At 42.2% G+C, this 23,389-nt stretch overlaps 1 protein-coding gene across 1 annotated transcript; it reads right to left on the reverse strand.

Annotated features, from left to right (window-relative positions):
- Positions 1-61: 61 nt before the first annotated feature.
- TMED8 (transmembrane p24 trafficking protein family member 8) lies at positions 62-23,308 on the reverse strand. The gene is made up of 6 exons (XM_090271232.1): positions 23,160-23,308; positions 11,260-11,341; positions 5,663-5,786; positions 3,801-3,927; positions 3,274-3,579; positions 62-2,127 (listed from the first exon to the last, which is right to left on the reverse strand). Exons 1-6 carry the CDS (start codon positions 23,272-23,274, stop codon positions 1,910-1,912), a joined length of 972 nt encoding a protein of 323 aa, XP_090127358.1. The 5' UTR covers positions 23,275-23,308; the 3' UTR covers positions 62-1,909.
- Between the last annotated feature and the right edge of the window lie 81 nt (positions 23,309-23,389).

Raw genomic sequence — 23,389 nt, forward strand, 5'->3', positions numbered from 1 at the left:
ATGGCGGCCTGACGCTGCTCAGAGAACGGGAGGCCATGGCAGCCCACCAAATCCCACCCACCCTGCTCCGGGCTCTGCGCCCAGGGAAATGGAAGGTGCGGGGTGTGTCGCCCTTGCTCACGACGCAGCTGCTACCGCAGACCTGCTGTGAGGAGCCCTGTTCTTCCGTTTCCTGCTCCTGTATGGAGGGGAGGCCTGGCGCAAGGCACTCACACAGGAAGGAATGGGCCAGAGAAAACAGCCGAAGAAGGGTGACCCTTCAGAGGAGGCAAAAGACTTCGACAACCTGAAACCACAGAATATCTGATTAGCTAGTCAAGTCCTCTGCACTCAACCCGGGGCCAACGGGCAGATTTTCTCACAACCTAGAATGCCGCACAGGGAATGTCGGGGTAGGTTAGCATGATCCCCCTCAGAAGAGGCAGATTCCTCCCAAAGCATCACAGGACTGACCTGCAGGAATGGAACATTATCACTTCCCAGCTTCTCCTAAAATCATCGTTAACTCCATAGAAGAGGCGGCTTCAGTGGCTCAGGGCAGATGGAAGCCTTCTAAGGAACAGATGGAAACTGTTTCAAAGGTAAGAAGAAATGTGCTAAAAAAATAAATAAAGTAATAAATAAATCTAATCATTCTTCAAAATGCTGAGGAAGTAACAGACTTGACACAGAAAAAAGCAGCAAGGAAGTACCCACAGCTGCCGCGGTCCCTCCTCTGCTTGAGGCCCTGCCCCCTGCCGCTCTGGGGGCCACCGGCGCAGCACCCTGCGGCACTCCTGGGCCTCGCCAAGGGAATGCAAGGTCTGGCCTGGTAAAGAACAAATCCAACCCGCAGCAACAGTGAAGCTCGTTACCATCTTTCCTAAGAAACTCTGAACACCAAAAGCTTTAAGCCCTCAGTGCAACCTAAATACAGACATTTTGGAAGTCTGATTGGTTCCAAAGCAAAATTTCCAAAGAAGGTTCCTAATCTAAAGAAAGAAGAAAGCAGTGGGAAATCTGGACTGTTTTTTTGTTTTGTTTTTTTAAACTCTCTCTCTCAGATGACAGTCCTATGATTATACCAAAAAAAACTTTTTTTTTTTAGTAACACTTGACTTTCAAAGATGTGGGTTCTGGCATCAGTCCAGCGCCTTATTGCCACCCTTTCCCCTTCAACCACCAGTGCCCTTGGTAAGAGACACAACCTCTTGAAACAGGAAGTGATGAAGGCAGTTTTTGTTCCCAGAAGACCCTAGATACATTGATCACCACTGAAGACTGCATGGAAGTTCTTGCTGTGATAGCAAAGACACAGGCCTAGGGAAGGGATAAGAGGAGGCAAACAGGCAGGGGCGAACCATCAGGACTAATAACACCCGTCAAAGGCAGTGCGGGCTCCCGGCCTGTGCTAGAGACCATGCAGCGGCGGCAGGCGGGAATATGGCAGTGGTGAGAGGCTGGGAGAGCCTTCTCCAGGCAGGAACTGGGTTCCTTCACGGACAACATGCTTTTCCCTCTCCCAGCATTTCCAAAAAGAGAGTGGGCACCACCGAACGCATGTGCAGTAAAGGCTCTGGGAAAGGAGAGAGCAGCAACTGGAATGATACACCTGTACCAAGACAAACCTATTTTTAAAGAGAACACCCAACTTGCTTTTAGGCTTTTGACTGATGGGCACCTTCATATTTTGCTGGAGTCTGAAGCAAGAGTGTGAGTCAGGGACCACAGACCAGGGCACTACACCACCATCTGCAGAAGCCAAGGAAGGGCAAAAGCTACATGGGGTCAACGTCAGGCCTGCCAGGCAGGGCGTGAGGGTCAGGAGCCCCACGCTCAAACTTCAAGCTCTTGCTGATCCAAAACAAGAGGCACCAGCTGGCAGCCTGCTCCAGCCAGCAAACACTGCCCGCCTGGTCCCCACGGGCCTTCAGCTGGTGTAGTAGATGTGGAAGTAGAGAGTCTTGTTGCGGAGCAGGGAGTAGGAGTTGTCAAACTTGAGCAAGTAGATGCCCTCACCGGGGTAGTCGTGGCTGCCAGCCTGCACGTCTCGGTGGCTGTCCCGCCGATACACAGGCATGACCTCACCATAGCGACACCGCAGGGAGCTCCTAGAGCCTCTCTCCACGTCTCCAGCTGGGACAGGGTCTGCATGAGCAAAATGGTAGAGTGTTTGGACATGAGTTCAGAGACCACACAGAAGTCCTACCTGAAGGTAAGAGAATGGACCAGGTGAACCAGTGGCTTTCACCCAGCGGTGATGCTATTGCCTTCCTACAGGAATGTCTGGGTGATCCAAGGGTACAGGGACGCTAAACATCAGGACAGGACCTGCTCAGCAAACAGGCATCACGCCCCAAATACCAGTAACATCTCCACTGAGAAACAAGGGTTTAACCTGGCAGAGCCTACCTAGCTCTAGAAGTGTCTGGACATTTCCAAGGGAAAGAAAAAGACATTTAGAGGAGGAGACTCTCACATCCTTTCATTCAATAGGGGAAAGAACTAGCTAATGGTAGGAGGGGCAGACAAACACGCTGTACAGTGCCCAGAACTTGGCCTCCTAAAGAGCAGCTAGTAACATATGAGGTTCTCTTCTTCCCTAACTACCTTAAGATTTTCCTGCAGACTTGCTTGTCCATGAAGAAGCAAGTTAAGGAATTGGTTTTAAGATAATATAGGAAAACCAAAGAATAAAGCTAATGCTTAGAACCTCCTCTTATATCACCTGTGCCCCCCCCCCCAATGCCTTAGGGCCATCCTGAGGAGGTAATTGCGAGTGACAACTGGAAGGGAGCCCAGAGACTACTTTTAAAGCTGCTGCAGACATAAAACAAAGAAGACGACAGTCATCAGCCAGCTGTGACCACTTGGTGGGGGACGAGGGAGGGGTTGAGAATGGGTGCAATTAGCAAATTGTAACCCCTCAGTTTGGTTCCAGGCCAAGAATACAGGCAAATACCATAAAACTAAAATAAATGAAAAATCATCTCAGGTTTATATGTGATCTGAAAAACATTCCCTCTATATACAACAACACTGACCCACCCATTTCCCTGCCCCTGCCCCATCCCTGTCCTCAAGATGTTGGGGAGACAGCAGGTACTGATCAGAAGGAAAAGAAGGCATCAATACCGATCCTGCCAGAATGTTTTCTGAGGGTCTGGCTTTGGCCTGCACCCTCAACTCAGCGGGAGATGCCCAACGGGACTCCTCGCCTGCACTCTAACAGGTCGCTAGATACGAGGTCGCGCCCGGAAAGGAAACTGCACACTATGTTCAAGTTAAATTTACCTTCAATCTCCTCCTCCTCTTCCTCGTCTTCATCCTCATCCTCACTGGAATCACTGACCTGCACAGTTATGTCAGTGCTGGTTACAGGGGTCCAGTCAAAATAAACTCCAAAGCCAATGTCATAGTCATCGGTCGCAAACTCCCAGCAGACACGCTTCCCCTCTGGGTGGGTAGGTACCCGGATGGTCACCACCTCACCCCGCTTCACCACCAGACAGCTGTTCTTCTCTTTGCCCAGCTTGCTTTTGAATTCTTTCATCTTGGAAAAGGTCCAGATGCACGGAGGTGCCATCGGAGGTGGGGAGACTGAAAGGACAAGCAGCTTAGCACTGAGGAACCAAAAGGAAATGCCGCCATCCCTGGCATTTTGCTTAGGGAGGTTGTCACAGTCAAAGACATTATTTCTACTGCACTCTTTTTTTTTTACTTCCTTTCAGAAGTCACTTTCTTTCCTTCCATCTCTCTGCCTTTCTTCAAGTACCCAGTGGAAACAGAAAAACCACCTTCCATGCTCCCAAGGGTCTCACCTTTCCTGTGGTCCCCCAGGAGGTCTGCAGATTCCAAATCAGCTGAAAGAATATCTATAGCTCCTGTGTGCTCAGACTGGATCATAACGATGTCCCCAGACCTCTGTGGAGCTTGGTACTTGGCCATCTGCACAACAGAAATCCGGTTAGAGGACGTATTAAAGTGGCAGAGTCCAATTAGCCTCTTTCCAAATGAAGGCTGCCCACACTGCCCTCTTACCTCCACTCTGCCAACCCTAAGCCTACTGTGCTATTCACTATTCCTTCTCTTTCCTCCAGGTACAGGTTTGCTAATGAATTCTAACTATTTCAATGCCACCAAAATGTTCCCTAATTTAAAGATTCTTTCTTGTTCTCTCCTACCTTTTGCAACTTTCCTACTCGAGACACTTTAGAAAATCCTTGCCTGCAAACATCTTCAAAGCTCACTGACATCTGCATCAGTAGTGTTTCTGGGCCATGTCCTGGTATCCCCTCGGCCTGCACAGTACCACCCCACAGCTTCATTCATGACGACGCTTGCACCCAGGGTTGAGGTCAACTCCCACTGTGCCACACGGTCCTCCTGCTACAGTTCCCATTCGAAGGTCACTTCCAGACCACTGTCAATCAATTCACCAAAGCGCTACAGAGACAGAATCCAGTTTATTGTCTCTCTCATCCATGGCTCACCTTAGATGTCTTATCCCATTGGTTGTCTCCACCACTACCACATTCTGTAAATAATTATAACTTCCCCTTAGACCAGCCCCAGGACTTGCATTTAAATAGTGTACTTGCTGCTAGACATCTAACCTGCATGGAGAGGTACAAATACACTCAATACTCAAAGCCCATGATGACCCACGGCAGGAGCCTGCAGTCTCCCCCTAGTGGGTCTCACCTTAAATCACTCAGATGAGTGTTCCTCTGTTTCACGCTATTATGCCTTAACTTTCTGCTCCTTTTCCAAGCAGATAGCAGGCAACTCAAAAAGTACACCTACTGCTAACATGGGAAAACACATCAGTGAGACAGCGGTCCAGTTAAGAGACTAGAATATTTGCAAGAAAGAAAGAAAGAAATTTTGTAGCCCTCCCAGACTATATTCCCATACTATCTGTTTCTGGAGAATAAGTCTTTCAGTTCTTAACTCCATTGCCAAATGAGGTGAATCAGACTGTGACTAACTTGCTTAATTGAGTCCTTCATTTTCCAGAAGGCTAACCAAAGGATTTAGCTTATAACTTATTAGCTACAAAGCCTTAGTAAAGTCACTAACAGCTCTTAGCCTCAGTTTTCCTCATCTGTAAAATGGGGACTCACAGGGCTGTTCTCAGGAATAAATGAAATATTGTGGGTAAAATGCTTTATAAACTCAAATGCATTATAAAACATTATAATGATAATGTTTGCCACTGTCTTTACTGACACTAATACCATTTGTTATTGTAATATATATGTTAATAATGATACAAACAACCCAGTCTTCCATGGCAGGAAGACCACTGCTCTGGATACCATTTCTATGGAATCTTTACCATAAATGCTGAGTAGATCTTGCACAGGAAAAGTAAGACTAAAACACAGTCCAATGGTTTAAGCCTTCTCACATTGACAGGATTTTAGACAATATGTAAACATTCACTTTAATGCTTCATTTTTTAAGTAGGTACCTACTGGGTGCTAGTACAGTGATGGGCCCTGTGGGAGACACACACGATCATTCTCCGAATAATTAAAAATGAAATGCCCAGAGAGGGCAAAGAGAATCTGTGAACCACTCTCACAGTGCTTTCTAATTCCAGCCCATCCATATGTGTCTAAATTCTGGTGCCATAAACACCTCCTTTTCAAAGAGAGAGTGAGAATGTGCTCCCCACCTTGTTGAGGACCTGGGTCTGGTCTGCAGGCTGCAATTCCTGCCCCACCAAGGCCTGAGCCTCCAAGGCTGCTTTCTGCTGATCTTCCGTAGCATCCTTCCTCACTGGAGACACCGTCTGAGGCCTCTCGGAGAAAGACAGCAGGTCAGTTCAAGGACTCTTTTTAAAAAGGCACAATAGCCCTGGAGAAACTCAGAAATATAACAACTTGCAAAGGACGCACCCCCAAACCCCTGCTTTCCTCTGGCATTAGGTCTACTGTCAACTTAGCTGACCACTGCCCAGGGCTAAACTGGCCCAAAGTAAAGCGGTGACCGTATATGAGGGCCAACACGCTGATGAAGCGACATCCCAGGCTCCAAGAACCATGGCAAACACATAGCTCGTCATCTGAGACCAACTGCAGGTCTGGTTCTATTCCTCACTGGGACCCACGTGAAATTTCAACAAGAGTTATGACTCTAGTCGTCGTCGTCGGCAGCCGTCCATCTCGAGAGACGATGGTGTAGCTTCTTAAGAGTCTATCTGCACCGCCGAGAATGGCTGTGCAGTCCGACTCGGGAGTGACACGGTATCTGTCTCCTCCCATGTTGAATCGACATCTTGCGATGAAGCTACAGAGCCTGGGCAGGGTGATATGGAGGGTCTGCTGTTGCCCATGCAGCAGACCCCCCCTCTCTTCGCAGCTGAAGGGTCCAAGGGAAAGACGGAGTCAATACAGCTTGGCTTCAGGTGCGCCGCAGGAGTTGCCGGTGTTGACTACAACGTCAAACCGCCTTAGGGACTCCGGCTCCGGATTTTCTGTCGGGGTTTACTCCCTTAGCCTTTCTCCTGAAGAGGTATGCCGCAAGGCAGCGGAGGTTTTTTGGAGTCAGAGTTTTCCTTCTCTGATGTGCCCTGACTGGAAGATCGAACCAGCGACACTTAGCTCGCAGGCCGACGCTCAATCCACTGAGCCAAACCAGCCAGGGCTAGAAAAATTAATGTATTCCCTATGTATCATGACAGAGGGGATACACATTTTGATACACAGAGGTGACAGATATTGAAATTTCATGAGACGAGGCTTTCTGCTTCCACAGACTGTACACCTGTGGCCCTTGTACCCTTATGTGTAAAATGAAGGGTTGAACTGGGTGATCTCTGAGGGCTCACATTTTATGTATTAGCTTCTCTGCCCTAACAAATCGTTTCCCCAGTCATACTAGAGTTATGACTCTAGTACACATAAAGCAACTGGTTAGAAGCAAAGAAATTGCTCACCAAAACAAAGGAAGCGCAAACTGATTAGCAAGGCAATCCCTGTCCACAGTTAGCCCAGGAGCGGTCTTTCAGCATTTGCAGTCCACACCCTACCTTTTGCAGCCCTATCACGGATTTCCATATTGCACCCAATTCACGGGGTAACTGAAAAAGGTAATTGCTTTCTTTGCTTTTTACGCACATTAATCTACCATCTCGATGCCTTAAACCACATCTATTTGAGTAGTTGATTTTAAAGAAGCAAGGGAATAATTATGCTCTCTTCCATTTCCCCAGGCTTCCAGAGAGACTAGGAAGTGCTTGAAGTGACAGGACTGGAACACAGCACCTAGGTCCCCTGGGACTCTGTTCCCCACAAAAGGTGGCATGGATTCTTCAGAGCAGCAGTTATCAATATATTGTCCGGGACCCTGGGTCCTTACGGCTCTTTCAGGGGAGTCTGTGAGGCCAAAACTTTTTCAAAGTAATTCTAAAATACCATTTGTCTTTCTTCATTTTCATCTTCTCCAGAGTACAGTGGCATTTTCGAGAGACTGCATGTGATATTGCAACAGAAATGAGTGCAGAAGCAGATCTGAGAATCTAATTGCCTTTAGTAAGGCAGACATTTAAAGAGATTTATAACATCTCTCTTCTCACTAAATTATTTTTGCTTTAAAAAAAGTTTTTCATTAAAAACATGTTATTTATATTGATGTGTAATGAGTTTGTTATTGTTCTTTTTAAATGAATCAATAGCTTTTTAATTTTTCAGTTTTAATTACTATAGTAAATACTGACAGATATAACCCACATAAGTAAAAGTTCCTTGGGGTGTAAGGTTTGAGAACTGCTGCTTTAGGGCATCATTTCCTTGGAAACAGATGGCTTATTTTGGAGATCATCAGTTTTTAAATTCCTTTCTTCCTTTCTTCTTTCCTTCCTCCCTTCCTCCCTTCCTTCCTTCCAACACAAGAGAAACCACTTCTATCTCATAAATTACCTTTTCTTTAGGTAAAACAGAGCCATTGTTTGGAATACCCAAGTCACTCCAACCTACCTCAGAGCAAACAAGAGGTAGTTACTCTGAAAATCAGAGCTGTGGGGTACTGTTGATTTTTACGGGTTTGCTTGGGTAATCCTGTGTAAATTGTAAATCGGTCTGTGTTGTGAGCCTAGTTTATCCTCTAGCCCAGAAATTATGGTCCATTTTTGTTTCTTGACACTATTTATTACTACCTCTCTCACCATTAGGTGAGCTTGAAGAACTTGGCCTTCCCCCTCTGTTTGCCCAGTATCTACAGCCAAGCCTATCACATGGAACCCTAACGCCCTCTGCCCTCTGACCCCATTTCTCCTCGAAGGATCTCATCTCGCCTTGCCCAGTCCACTCCAGGCACAAGGACCTCTGAATCTCTTAAGAATCCTCAAACAGTTGAAGCATTCTCCCACTTGAGGGCTTTTGCATCTGCTGCCGCCTCTGCCTAGAATCTTCTTCCCTCAGTTACCTTCTGGCTTCCTTCCTTCAGGTTTCTGCTCAGCCAGGACTTCCGGGAGGCTCCCCAGATGTCTGGTATAAAATGGCTCTCCCCTCCCTGGCCCCATCTCTCTTTACACCTTCCCTGGCTTCCCTTTTCTGTGCTGCCCTCATTACTGCCTGACGTATTATATACCATATTTTGTTGACTGAAAGATGCATATTTGTTTTCAGATTTTAAGAGAAATATGGGACAACCTAAAAACTGGTGCTGTCTTCAAACAGCCTTGGGCCTGGACTGACATGGAGTCCTTCCACAGGAGATTTGCATTTGCTTCTGCCAGAGTCCAGGAGTGCTACCCACGGAGTCCACTTGAAGTTCCATTTAAGGGTTTCGTTTAGACCACACTGGCAGAGTGAATTTAGTAAACAAACTGGTGATTAGACTTGTGGTTCAGATTCTCAAGGACCTGTTCTGCCCTGCCCTCATACAGGGCCAAGGTTGAGACACTCGGCTTTCTTGCTGTCCTTGGCTGGATAGAGGGATTTTTCTCCTTGTTTATCTTTTCACTGAAGGTGCAGGCTTTTGTTGAACCAAAGCTCTGTGTGCGGGGTCTCTTATTAGACTATCTTTGGCATTTCTTTCTTACTTGCTGGTACATAGAATAGCAGTTCATATTATAGTTGGTGGCAACTTAGATTCTATGAAATACAATATATACTTGTTTTCAGCCTGCCTCCCTCACTAGAATATAAGTTACATGAGACCAGGGCCTTGGATCGCTTGTTCATTTTTTTTTCTTTATCAGTTTTTTGGGTTTTTTTTTCCCCCCAATTACGTTTTAGTTCCCTATTCCCTTCACCCCCTACTTGTTCATTTGTGGCATCTTCAGTGCCTAGAAGAGTGCTAGGTACATAGTAGGCTCTCAATAAATGTCTTCTGAATGAATACATAGTAGACACCCAGTTGTTACTTGTTGAATAAATAAATGAATAAATAAATTTTTGTTTAGGAACAAAGGAGGAATATTTGGAATGGAGACTACAACAGTTAATTTGACCATTAGCCTCCCTTACTGTATATGACATCTAAAATTTAGTCTTTTCTTTGCCTTTGTGTGTGTTACTTTGCACAAATATGGGGTCTACTTATTAAAAAATATTTTAAACAAGACATACAACAGCCACATAAATTTAATATTCACATTAGCATTTTATGCTCTAAAGAATCAGTGAAGGGTATTTTGGGAAAGATAAATTGCAAATCACTTGATGTCCATGATAAGCCATGTAAAGGGAAAATTTCCGCTGTAAGCCTTCTGGTCGTGCTGACCCGGAACAGGGAGGCCATTCCAAAGGGAGGGGCCCGCCTGGCCAGCCAGCCTCACTACAAACGATCGAGAGTTGTGCCATTTCTATTTTTAATACATACAAAACACAAATACAATACTAAACTTCAGACACTAAACGTCACGATCGCTGGACATTTTTTCTTCATACACTGGATTTTAAAAACGAAACTTTAAAATTAAATTTCTTTTTCTAAGAATGTTCCATACGAGTAATCCTCACTCAAAAAAAATGTATTTATTCTGAGGAGAAAAAAACCAGTTCTGTGCCAAAACCCATCCCTCAAAGATCCTTCAAATCCACAGAAAAAGGGTGGTGGCAGGAAGATGGAAAGTTCTCCTCAGGAGATTTGATGAGAACATGAATAGTCTCAAATAAAGCCTTAAGGAGACTGCACCTTGTAAAAGGAGTTATATATATATATATATATAGTAACCTAGTAGCTCTAAGCATAGAACTCAAAACTCTTCTACTGCTACTTATGAGAATAAGCTCTAGAGTCAAACAAACCTAAAGCTGGGTAAACTTGGGCAAATTACTGAATTCACTGTTATGTTTTCCCCATCTTAAAAAAAAAAACAATAGCTAAACTTATTTAATGAGGGTTGTTATGAGAATCAAATGAGATAACAGCTTAACACCTGGAATGGTACTGAGCAAATATAAATACTCAACAAAAAGTAATAATTTTATTATCATTATTACAGAGAAACATTCAAGAGAGTGTGGCTTATATTATTATCACCAACTGAATTCTGGGGGAAAGAGTTTTATTTCATATACAAAGGTAAGAAGAAAGAACTTCTACTCAAGAGGTAACAGATTTAAAAAATATCCTGACATTCTCCCACTATCAATTTTGTGTGAGACATGAAAACCATAGGTTCTACCTGACATTGTACTATTCCCTAATTAGTGGGACTATAATATCCACTAGCTCAGGGTTCTCAAAATAGTTTTTCATTAATTATTCCACAATGTTTCATGTGTCCACTCATTCTAGGGCTCAGTACAACTCTTCCCTTTCTGCTATACACTCTGATATCACTGACGGTGGGGGGATGAAATGGACGGGGAGGAAAATTAATTTAAGAATGATAACTTGAAGGTCATCATAATGGTTTAATCTGAAAATTACATACTAAAAAACTGCTTCCAATAGAGTGTGTGTGCGCGCGCGTGCGCATTCATGAGTAAAAATCAAACACACGTTCACCTGGAAGTCCACCTGGGATCCACTTCAAATGTTTTCACATTTGAACCTAGTCTTCAGGAGAATGTAAATAAAGACTCTACACTATTTCTTACAGTTTTATCCTCTGAGAGTAAAAGAAAATTTTATAACTTGAAATAGAGCTGATATTGCCCCTAAATATACTTAAGGGCTGATTATTTAATGGCAAAACCATTCATACCCTTCACTTCAACTTGTCTTCCCCCTTAACTCGCTGCCCACCTCTTTCACCAATGCCTTCTCTCAGGAGAAAAGCTCTAAAAGCATTTTCTCCAAAGCAGCTGTTGTCCCTACCTGGAGGGTGAGGAGTCGGGCTCTGGGTCAGAGGCAGAAGCCACTGGAGAGGTGACCTTGGTGTCTTCTAGATCTTCATTCTCTAGAAAATCATGGAAAGAAAAATTCAATATCTAAAAGAGAACACAATCATAATTATCTTGTATCGTTTTTAAAAATCTTGCAGGCCCTGGCCAGTGTGGCTCAGTTGGTTGGAGGGTCATCTCCAAACTCAAATGGTCACGGGTTCGATTCCCAGCGGTGGCACGTACAAGAGGCAACCAATAGATACTTCTCTCTCACATCAATGTTTCTCTCCCTCTCTCTCTCCCTCCCTTTCCCTCTCTAAGCATGTCCTCGGGTGAGGATAAAAATAATAATAATAAATAAATAATAGAAAATAAAATAAACAACAATATAAAAAATCTGGCAGTTTTAAGCAACTTTCCCTTTCCAAAAACATTCTGGGCATAAACTCGATACTCAGGGAGGCCCAGTACATAAATTATTCAAGTCATCACATCCAAGTATTCTCAGATAGTCATAACCCATTTACAAAAAAAAAAAAATTCATTTTCCAAAACAAGTCCCCACAGAATTAATCCTAATTCAGAATCATTGTTTCTCAGAAGGCAGATGGTTAATTAGGCAGAAAATACAGGGCAGAGTGAGATACAATATAAACGAACTGGAATTCAGTGCCAAAGTATAAAATGCCACCTCTACATTCAACAAGCTCAGACCACTGTATTCAAGATCACGAAAAAGATTTCTATAATTTCATTCACTTACTCATTCTCCAATGACTTATCGAATACTGTTAAGCACATTCAAAGAGTACAAAGGTGAAATGCATAATGAAAGCTATGTTCCCAAGCTTACAATAACCCTATGGTTGGCACTGCCCATTGCCATTCTGCAGGTAAGGAAAATAAGGCATAGAGACAAGATTCAAACCAAGGCAGTCAGGCTCACAACCATTAGGTGCTACTTAGTTCTGTAGTTTATTCATTTAGCCTTTCCTTGAGCACTGAGATAACTACATGGTTCAGTGTGTATTTAGATAACCCCTGGTTTAACTTCCTCTAGCTAAGACAGCAAGAAACTGAAGCCCAAAGTTCACTTCTTAATTCAAAATACAACTTACTACAGTAAACCTCAAACCCTGAAAGTTTCAGAGTTTGGTAGCAACATAAAAGTGCAAATGACAGGCAAATTTTGTGATCCAGGTTTAATGTAGTCTCATTTTTGGTATGTAAATAAGACGTATTTGTCTTTTCATCAATTCATACTCTCATACATAGAAAAAAGAGCTTATGCCATGCAATTTTCCTCTTGTAAGATAATAGAATATATATATTATCCTCACTTAAGGACATTTTCTTCATCGCTTTTAGAGAGACAGGAAGGGAGAGAGAGAAACATTGATGCGAGAGAGAAGCATTGATTGGTTGCCTCCTGGATGCTCCTGGACTGAGGATTGCATGTGGCCAGACGGGGTATTAAACCTACAACCTAGGTATGTGCCCTAACCGGTAATTGAACCCATAACCTCTTGGCTACAGGATGACAAACCAGTCAACTGAGCCACACGGGCCAGGGCGAAAATATATATTAGTCTTTGCCTCTGGTTCCTGGCACAGAAGTCCTAAAATCTTTATAATTCCCTGATAAGAACACGAGGAACATCTTTTGCTCTAATATTAGGTCTTTGACCCTAGCTGCTGACAGAGTTCCTAAATCCCTGGGAATTTCCTGGGTGATATGAATGCTTTTTGTTCCGGTGGTGACTCTGGGTGGGCCCCTGGAACGGAGGCTGGTCACCAGAAAGACCAAGCTGTGATCAGAAGCTTGGAATTTTCAGCCCCACCCTCCATTCTCCAGAGAGGAGAGAGGGGCTGGAAATGGAGTTAATAATCTATCATTGTGCCTGTGTGATGAAGCCTCCATAAAAATCCAAAAGTACAGGATTTGGAGAGCTTCCAAGTTGGTGAGCACATCCATTACTGGGAGACAAAGGCACACAGCTCCACGGAGACAGAAGCTGCTGAGCTCTGGACCCTCCCAGACCTCTTCCTCTGTATCTCTTCATCCAACTGTTCATCTGTACCCTTTACCACAGCCTTTAATAATCTGGTGAAGGTGTTTCCCTGAGTTCTGCGAGTTGGTCTAACACATAATCAAATCCAAGAGGGAGATGGGTCAATCTGTAGTCAAGCAGGACAGAAGCCGTGGTAACTCGGGCACCTACTACTTTCACACTGACGTCTGAAGTGGGGGTGGGGGGCAGTCTTGTGGGACTGAGCCTATCTCCAGGTAGAGTGTCATAACTGAGTTAAATTACAGACACCCAGCTGGGGTTGCGGAATTGCTTGGTGCGGGTAAACACCCACACTTCTGGTATCAGAGAGTTGTGAGTGTGGTGGTGTGAGAGTAAAAGAGAGACTCACAGGGGAAGGACTAAGGGTTAATTTACACATCTCAACACAAAAACTGAGTCTAAGATATTCCCCAGTCTCCGCCACTCCGTGAAGAGGCCCTTTCCAGTGAGCGATAACGAGAATACAAAGTTCTTCCCTATGCCGACCTAAGTAAAATTTGCTTCCTAATAAACCCTGCAATTTGATCACTTTTCCCCACATTATCCTTTCAAATATTTACAGCCTGCTATCACATTTCCTGCAGGTTCCTTCCCAGGCTGACCACCTCCAGTTATCTCAAACATCCCTGAGATGATCTCTGGCCATGTTGGCCTTATTTAGGTGTTCCACTTTGTCCCATTTTAAGGAAAGCACTTTAAATGGACAACTTTTTCAGATGTGTTTGAATCCATGCAGAGTTCACTGAAACAATAATCTTTTAATAAGGACATAATATTTCTTGACATAGTACCTTAACAGGGCACTCCATTTTTTTTAACTGAAAACTTACACTATTGGCCTAAATAAGTTAATCAAGATAGATGTCGTTTCCTACACTGAGATCAAGAAAATATTATCCTATGTTATCTATATTTAGGAGGTTATTGTGTCTCCTTCACGTTTTGATCTACAATCCAACTAGAGTGGACTTTGTGTGTGTGTGTGTGGTGTGTAAGAGAAGGATCAGGTTTCTTTTCTTTCCTTCTCTCTTTCCTCTTAGGATATGCACCTGTCCCAGCAACATTTACCATTCTTCCCCCAATACTCTATAGTACAATCTTTGTTGCAAATCAAGGATTCTGTTTCTAGGCTTTTATTTTATTCCTAGAGCCTATGAGACTATTATGTAAAGCCTTAAACTAAGTCTCTATACCTGACAGAACAAATCTTTCCATCTTGTTCTTACCAGTGTCTTTGCTATTTGTGGCCTTTCACATCTACATATATTTTAGAACCAGCTTGTCAAATTCCACCCAAAAAGCCCACCAAAACCCTGCTGGAATTTTTATTGGGATTGAATTTTACGTAGAAGTAAAGTTGGGGAGAATTGACATCTTTACAATATTGAGTATTTCAATTTAAGAATATGTTACATCCTTCCACTTATTTAGATATTCTTTAATGTGTTACAACCTTCTGCAGAAAGGTTTAAATACATTTTGTGAAATTTATTTCTAATTTTTTACTCTATAGTAAATATTTTAATTTTTAAAAATGTTGTTGCTGATATTTATAAATGCAAAGGGATTTTGCATATTGGATCTGTATCCAGCAATCTGGCCAAACTTATTATGAGTAACTAGTAATTTATTTGTATGTTCTTTTGGATTCTCCAGGTACATAGTCATCATCTGCAAACAGATTTAACAGGATTTCTTTCTAATCTTTATCTTTTTTTTTTTTTGCCTGACTGTACCAGCTAGAATATCCAGTAAAATAATAAACTGTAAGTGGTGAGAGTGAGCATCCTTGTCTTATTCCCAGTCTTAAGAGGAAAACTTTCAAATTTTATCATTAAGTTTGAAGTTGCTTGTAGGGTTTTTTTTTGTAGATATGCTTTATTCAATAATTAAGGAAGTTTCTTTTTATTCCTAGTTTGCTAAAAGTTTTGAATCATAAAAGGAGGTTGAATTTCACCAAACACTTTTTTCTGTGTCTATTAAACTGATAATTTTTATCCTCTAGTGTAATAAAATGGTGATCTATACTGACTTTTTTTTAATATTAAAATAACTTTTCATTCCTAGAAAAACCCAACTTCATCATATATATTGCTGGATTCAGTTGCTAATATTTTATTGATGACTTTTTGCATCTATGTTAATGAGTGAAATTAAATTGCAATTTTCCTTTCATCTGGGATAATTTTGTTTCTGCCTGAAAGATTTATTTATTCCTCTAGTGCAGGTTTGAAAGTGATAAACCCTTTATTTGATTGTCTGAAAATATCTTTATTTCATCTTCATTCTTGAAGTCTTCACTGAAAAAATAAATTCTATATCAACAGTTACTTTCTTTCACTATTTTAAAGATAATCTAGCTTCCAGTCTCTGCGCAGAATCAGCTTTCAGCCTAATCACTATTCCTTTAAAGGTAAACTGTAATTTTTCTCTACTTTTAATATCGTCTCTTTGCTTTGGTTTTATATCAGTTTTAACTTAATATATACCTCTTGTAGATTTCATTGTACTGATACTGCTTGGGGTACATAAAGCTTCTTGAATGTGCAGATTGCATTAGTTTTGGAAAATTCACAGCTATTATCTCATCGGACATTGCTCTGTCCATTCCTGCTCTGAGTCCTCGCTTCTAGGGCGCCAATCATACAAATATTAGCCTTTCTCTTCATATCCTCTATGTCTCTTATCTGTTTCCTGAATTTTCCACTGTTGCATTTACACATATTTTCTTCTGACCTTTCTTCCAGCTCACTACTCTCTCTTCAAGTGTAATAACTTGTTGTTAAACCTATCAGTTGAATTTCTTAATTTTCATTCAGTTATTGAATTTCTATTTGGTTCTATTTTTATAAATTTCAATTATCTGCCAAAAAACCTCAAATTTTTCTTTCCTTCAACAATAATACATACAATTATTTTTAAGTCTCTTTATGGTAACTCCAGAATCTGGTACCTGTACAGATCCACTTTCACTGTTGTTTCTTTGATTTTTGTTCACATTGTCTCTTCCCATCCATCTAGTCATTTTGCCGTGTGGCAGAAACTGTTCTTGCAGAACTGTTTGTAGAAATGATTTGAAGCCGACAGTGATCTTTCAGAGAAGATTTACCTTGCTTCTTCCACATACCCAGGAGCACAAGCGCCCTGGATTAACCTTAATCTAATTATACGAATTTAGATGTTTCTGAAGCTTAGCTGTAGTCCCTGCAATAGCCTACTTCTAATTTACCCTTACTTCTAGAATACGGCCTTTCATGGTCCTAGCCCAAAGGAAAGGGGATTCACCAGGATTCGTCTGCTTGACTGGTCCTGAACATTAATCCCTGTTGCCTTAGTCCAGAAAGGCACTTTCACAGCCTTTCCATTCAGCCTCCCCACTCAGGAATCCAGCACATGACCTCAGAGTAGAAAGGAGCCTCACCATGGAATCTCTTCTTTCGTCCTCTACCTTTATACTTCTGCCCCGACATGGATCATAGCCTGGTAAATTTTCATTATCTGGCTAGCTCGCCAGGATCTTCAAGAAGATGTTTATATTTCGACAATTATTTTCTAATTCTCTCCAGTGGGAGAACTGATCAGTCACCTAGCCTGCCATTACTCAAAGCAGAAACCTACACTGCCTCTTTACCTTTTTCAGTTTAAAGATACCTTAGTGAATAAAATGTAAACAAAATAGAAATTTTAAAGGTTTTCCTTCTGTCATTGGCTAACAGTATGAGCTCAGATATCTAAGTAATGATTCTATCCCCTTTTGATTTAGCCTGTCTCTTACATTATAATAAAAACTTTAGGAAGGTTGAATTTTTAGACAGAAATAAAATTGGCACAAAAATAATGGAAGACCGTAGTTGGGTTAAAGAATAACATAAAATTAATCCCTAAGGAGATTTATGACCTATATTTCGTACAAATCTTATCTGAAAGAAAAAGGCCAGGAAAAGATCAGTTCTTGATGACCAGAAAGGTAATAGAAAGGTACAGAATGGCTCTAACTTACAATATAAACATAGCGAAAAATCTCATAACACATTGGTATATTTTTTCTGAATAGGTATTATATTCACGGTATGTATTCAAAATTCAAAAAGCGTAAACATATACAGTGAAAACCTTCTTCTGTGTCAGCTGCCACCTCCCAAAGCAACAAATGTTTTTAAGTTTTGTGTAGTCTTCCAGAAATATTTCATGCATATAAAAAAGGTACGTGTGTAGATACACACATATATTCTTTTTTCCACAAATGAAAATACTAGATATGTGACTATGCCCTCTGTTTTTACCACTTACATCTTAGACCTCTCCATAACTATATATGAAAAGTTTCCTTTCTTTTCTATAGAAATATCTAGTTCATTTACTAGATATTCCATAATGTATTTATCCAATTCCCTGTTGATAACATTTATGTCCTTTCTAATATTTTACCATTACAAATAATGCTGTAATAACCTTGTGTCTGTGTCATTAAACAGACACATGAATAAATCTATAGGATAAATTCCTAGAAGAAATGGATCAATGAGGGCATAAATTATCATTTTGGTGGATATTAAGTAATTGCCCTCATGGCATCTGTACCAATTTACACTGCTATCAGCAATGCATGACAGTGCTAGTTTCTATACATATTTACAAAAAGTGAGATACCAAACTATACCCAGTGTAGTTACAATTTTCTGAGTTAGGTTGAGCATTTTTCATACATTAAGAGCCGCTTCTCATAGCATCTCAACAGGTTAATGTATGCAGGAAAAAAAGTGAAAAAATACTGCTTTTAATTTTTTAAGGTTAAAGGTATATGCTAAATTATGTAAGAACTGCTGGTAAAACAACTTGTAACTGGATTCAGAGAGGCAGGAAGTAAAAAAAGGAGGAAGAAATACCAAGGTTTATTTCCAGAAGTGTGAAGTGTAGAAGATGCAGTCTTGTTTTAAAGGAAAAACAATTACAAACACAGATTTTTAATTTCCTAAATTTATTTAAAGAAATTTATACTACTATAAAGAAGCAAAAGACAATTTTAATATGTCAGCCAAATACAGACCAATTCTACAAGTATTCCTAGAAGAGACCAGAGAACCCAGGACAAGTTCTGCAAATTTAGATAGTATGTGGGAAAATGTCTTTTAAATTAATGTGTATGTATTTATTTTAATATGTATTAGGAAAAACTGGTACAGCAAACTAGCAATGTCACAGGTATTACTTAGAATGAAACAAAATTTTAAATGTCAATTTAAAGAAAAAATAATAATCAAATAATATTGGAATGTGTTCTCTAATGTGGCAGAAATATGACTGTGCTACCTGAATGGCCATGGTCTTAAAAACAATGAATGAAGAAGGGCAAATGGAAGCTCAAGAATAACTCAATGTATAAGTAACGGCCAAAGGAGAAACAGAAAAAAAGAACTTTCCTTCAAATGACTTATTTTTTATTTTTAAAATATGTGTTTTCTTTCTGTTACCAGAATATGATTTCAGACATTCTGATCATGCTACAAATTTAAATTTACTGTGTACTTATACTTTCTCTACAAAGAGAACCAAAAAGTAGGCTTTACTAAAGCATTTGACTATCAAGTCCAAGTTCTTTAGAACAGGTCTCATAGGACTTCCCTTTCACTAAACAGGCTGCACAGAGATAATTAGCCTGCACTACTACATTCAAGTGCAGAGGAACCAAAAGCAGGTTATGTGGCTATAAACTCAAGAGGCTCAAACAAAAAGAAATTGGCTGAGTTTATATTCCAAACAAATCCAGAGACCATGTGATCCAATTTCTCCTCAGCCCTTATGAGTGGGATATGCTCCTGAGTGGTCAGATTATAAACCTTAGGTTCTATGTTATGGATTGAATTATGACAGGACTGATTGGCTATCTCAACACCATAAAAACACCGCCACTGTGAGGAAAAAAAAATAACCCACGGGCAGACAAATTTATAGGGCGTTTTGACATGAAACTATAAGAGAAAGCAAAAAAAAATAAGGGTTCTTTCACATAGACTTCTACTCTTTTGTTCCATCCCATATGGTAGCTACCAATTTTTAAATTTAAAATAGAAATAGCTACAGAAATGCAACATTTTCGTCACTGCAGAAAGACTTATTGCACCGCTCTAAATCCTACCTAAGACCATGAACAAGTTCATCAGCTCTGTTTCCAGTCCTTAATGTCTAAATGCATCAATAGCTCTTAGGGTCATATATACCAAAACAAGTTCTACTATTGATTTCAGGGTCATAACAGATTTTGCTCTTTATTTTTCCCAAAGCTTTCTAATTGTTTAAAAAAAAAACCTTCTTCTAAGTGATGCAACATGTATGCCTCAGAGAGTTTCACTATATAAAGAGTAATTATCTCTCTCCTCTTGGGGCCTGCAGAGCCCAGGTGTCCCAAATAAAAGACTATTAAAAACAATTACGGCTCATAAAACAGTAAGAACACTATGACCACTGGAAAGCGTAGTTTAGAAAAACATAAACACTTTTCTTTATCACCAAAACCTTAGCTAACAAACATGAACACTTTTAAAAAACAAGTGATTATTATTATGATTACAAATTTCTGCTTTGAAGGAATGATACATGGAGAAATCAAAACCCTTAATTCAATAACAACTGAAATGTCCAACCTCACTTCTTTTTGTTTTAAAGAGTTAAGACCTTAGATAATTTCTTTTTAAGATTTTACTTACTTGTTTTTAGAGAGAGGGGAAGGAAGGGAGAAAGAGAGGGAGAGAAACTTCACTGTACGGTTGCCTCTCGTATGTCCCCAACCAGGGACCTGGTCTGCACCCCAGGCATGTGCCCTGACTGGGAATCGATCCAGTGACCCTTTGGTTCGCAGGCCAGCACTCAGTCCACTGAGTCACACCAGCCTGGGCCAACCTCATTTCTTATTGCTGTTTTCTATCTAAGAAAGGATGACAGAAACCGCCTTCAATTTCATTCATTCTTAAGCCTCTATTGCTTACGCATTAGATCATTTTTCCAAAGGAGGTAGCAAAAGGATCCAATCAAACTCCTAATCTGAGTTTACTCCAAGTTTATAAACTCTGAGCCAAGCCAAATGCAAGATTTCCACACTGCTTGGCCAACCCAGCTTAACTCGTAACTCAAAGTTTCTCAACAGCAGTACTACTGATAATTCTGCCTTGTGGGGGCTGTCCCATGCATTGTAGGATGTTTACCAGCATCCCTGGCCTCTACCCCACTAGATAGTAATAACCCTCCTCTTCATCCCCAGTCAGGACTTATGACAACTAAAAGAGTCTCCCAGCAGAGTCAAAATCGCTCCTGGTTGAGAACTACTGCTTTAACCCAAGGAATATTCCTGATTCTCTCAACCCTAATTCCTCATAATCATGTGGTGCTTCTCCAAATCTCTATGTTGAGATTTTGTGTCACAATCCAGGAAACATTCACAGAACCTCCAGGACAAAACATTAAGGGCTCTAGGAGACACACAAGATATGTAGATCCTATTCCTCAAACAGGATTCTTGGGGGAGGGGGAGATAAGTACATCAAGAGCCATAATAAAAAACACCCAATTATATTAAGTTTTGAAGTGCTGGTTTTTGTTCCTCATCAAACTAAAAACACCTAGAGAGCAAAGACCATACCCTGGAGAACTAAAACTTGATTAATGGCCAATAAAAATAAACTATCGTAAATTTCACCATAACAAGGTGATGATTTCACAGGGACAGTAAAACTCCACAGCTAACTTGGGCAGTAAGTTAACCTCTCTCAGCTACAAAATGGGGAAAAAATGATTGTTGACAGAAAGTCGGATAATACAAACCAATCTTTTCCCATTGCTTTTTCTGGCACAAAGCAAGCAATGTAAGCTGTCATTACTGTTATTTTATTAGCTATTTTATTAGCAACAAATCCTACCTCAAGGAGAAGATCCTGCTCCAAAATACAAATAACAAACCCCTGCATGAAATAAATAGAAATCAACACTCACCCTGCGTTTTGAGGGCAAGAGGAGAAAGTAACCATAAGTATTTCTACTAATGTCCTGGGTGGAAAAAGTGCATATAGGAACCCACTGGGTGTGGGGGGAGGGTACAGCCTTCAGAGACAAACCCATTACCCTCTAATATATATATGGAACTTTTAAAAAAAATTATTGATTTTAGAATGAGGGGGAAAGAGAGGGGGAGGGAGAGAAACAGTGATTTATTGTTTCACTTATTTATGCATTTATTAGTTGCTTCTTGCTGACCTGAGATCCACCCTTAGCATATGGGTATGACGCTCTAACCAACTGAGCTACCCAGCCAGGGCCTTTCCATTTTAAATGCTTGGGTGTGTTTGCCGTAACCACACAAAGATGCAAAAGGGAAGTAAAAAACAATCCTTATTTCAAAAATATTGACACACGCAATGATGTTTATGAGACTTTCGGAGTATTCGTTTGCTTATCTTTTAAAAATTTGGCTTCAATTTTCTGTTGCTATAAAGTTAAATACATGCCATCAATTTTGAATTTACTTGTATAAGAAGGAAAGAAAAAAGACAAACTGTTGTGACATGTTTAAGAGAACATAAAGTCAGGGGAAGAAGCTGGGTGATTCAAAGATGTGTGTTTGACCCAAGCAGCTTTAGGAGATAAGAGATACTGGGAATAGAAATAAAAGTCACCGTGCTGGGACATACACAGCCAGGAACACTCGTGACAGCACACGGAGTTTAGATGAGCAAAAGCAGACCTTATTCTCCTTCCCCCAAGAACGGACAGCACCAGTTCGGGGTGTCTCGTGGGCTAGGCACCAAGGGCCTCACGCACAGTGGTTCATGTAACCCTGTAACCCTATTAGGCAGGTACCCACAATTTACAGAGGACGAAACCGAGACACAGAGAAGTGACTTACTAAGGTCACTTAATTAGTAAACTGGAAATTCAGACTCCAACCCACGTAGTGTGGAACCCCCTCTACCGCTATGCTTTACTGTGTCTATTTTCATTTCAGACCTGGACAGGGAAGTTGTACTTGCTACGTAGTGAGACCAGTTCTCTCCCCTTAGCCTTCTCAAAAGAGCACGCTTTCAGTTGCGACGAGTGTGGTGATCATAGTCCCGAGAGGTAAAACGGTGACAGGTGCACCCCGTTGCCTTTGGACTCTGAAGAGCTTGAGTGGGTAGAAATGGAGATGAGTGTCCTGAACAAGAGGAGGGTCCTGGAGAATGGGGGAGGTCGCCCAGGTTCCTATTTCAGCCGCTATTTCCTGGCCGCTACGTTCATTCAGAAGACCCCTGGGCCAACTCCCCCAGCCGCGGGTCCCACTCTGAGGTGGAGAGGATGGAGGCCAGGCAGGGGCCTAGGGGCAGGGAGGCTACAGCCAAGTGGGATGGGGGCAGAGGCGCGTAGAAAGCGGGGGCTGGGGACAGAGGTGGGGATCGGGGTGGGGAGCCAGAGGTGGGACAGCGAGGCCGGTGGGGTTGGGGTCGGCAGCCAAGGAGCGATCGGCAGACAAGCCGAGCCGAAGAAACGCCCGGGGCGGAGCAGCCCTGTCACTGCCATCTGGGCTGATCCGAGAAAGGAAGCGGGGCAGCAACCAAGGCGTTTCGAAACTGGAGTAGAAAAGAACCTTGAGTGTAGACCAGGGCCCAGGGGGTGGCGGCGCCGAGGCGGCCGGGGGTCGTGGCCCGGAGAAGCGGGGCCCCGGCAGGAGCGAAAACAGGAACTCCGCGAGCGCAGGGCTGCCCAGGTAGAGCAGCCCGCGGCCGAGCCTGCAGCAGAGGTGCGGGGCCCTGAGGCCGCGCGGCGCCCCCCTCGCTGGTGCCCAGGCCTTGCATACCTGAGGCGGCCGCCTGGCTTCCCTCCACTCCCGGGCTGTCCCCGACGCCGCCGGCCGGCTCTCGACCGGCTACGGGGCTCCAGAAGCCCGGCCCCTCAGCCTGCGGGTCCGACATCTGCAGCAGCTCGGAGAGCGCCTCCGCCGCCAGCCGCGAGTGGCTCCGGAAAGAGCCGAAAACCGAGTGCGCGCCGGGAAGTACCGAGCTGAGCCCGCCGGCCGGAAGGCGCTGC

This window comes from Furipterus horrens, unplaced genomic scaffold (assembly GCF_987537825.1).
Source record: "Furipterus horrens unplaced genomic scaffold, mFurHor1.1.pri manual_scaffold_3, whole genome shotgun sequence".
In the NCBI taxonomy this organism is placed as follows: domain Eukaryota; kingdom Metazoa; phylum Chordata; class Mammalia; order Chiroptera; family Furipteridae; genus Furipterus; species Furipterus horrens.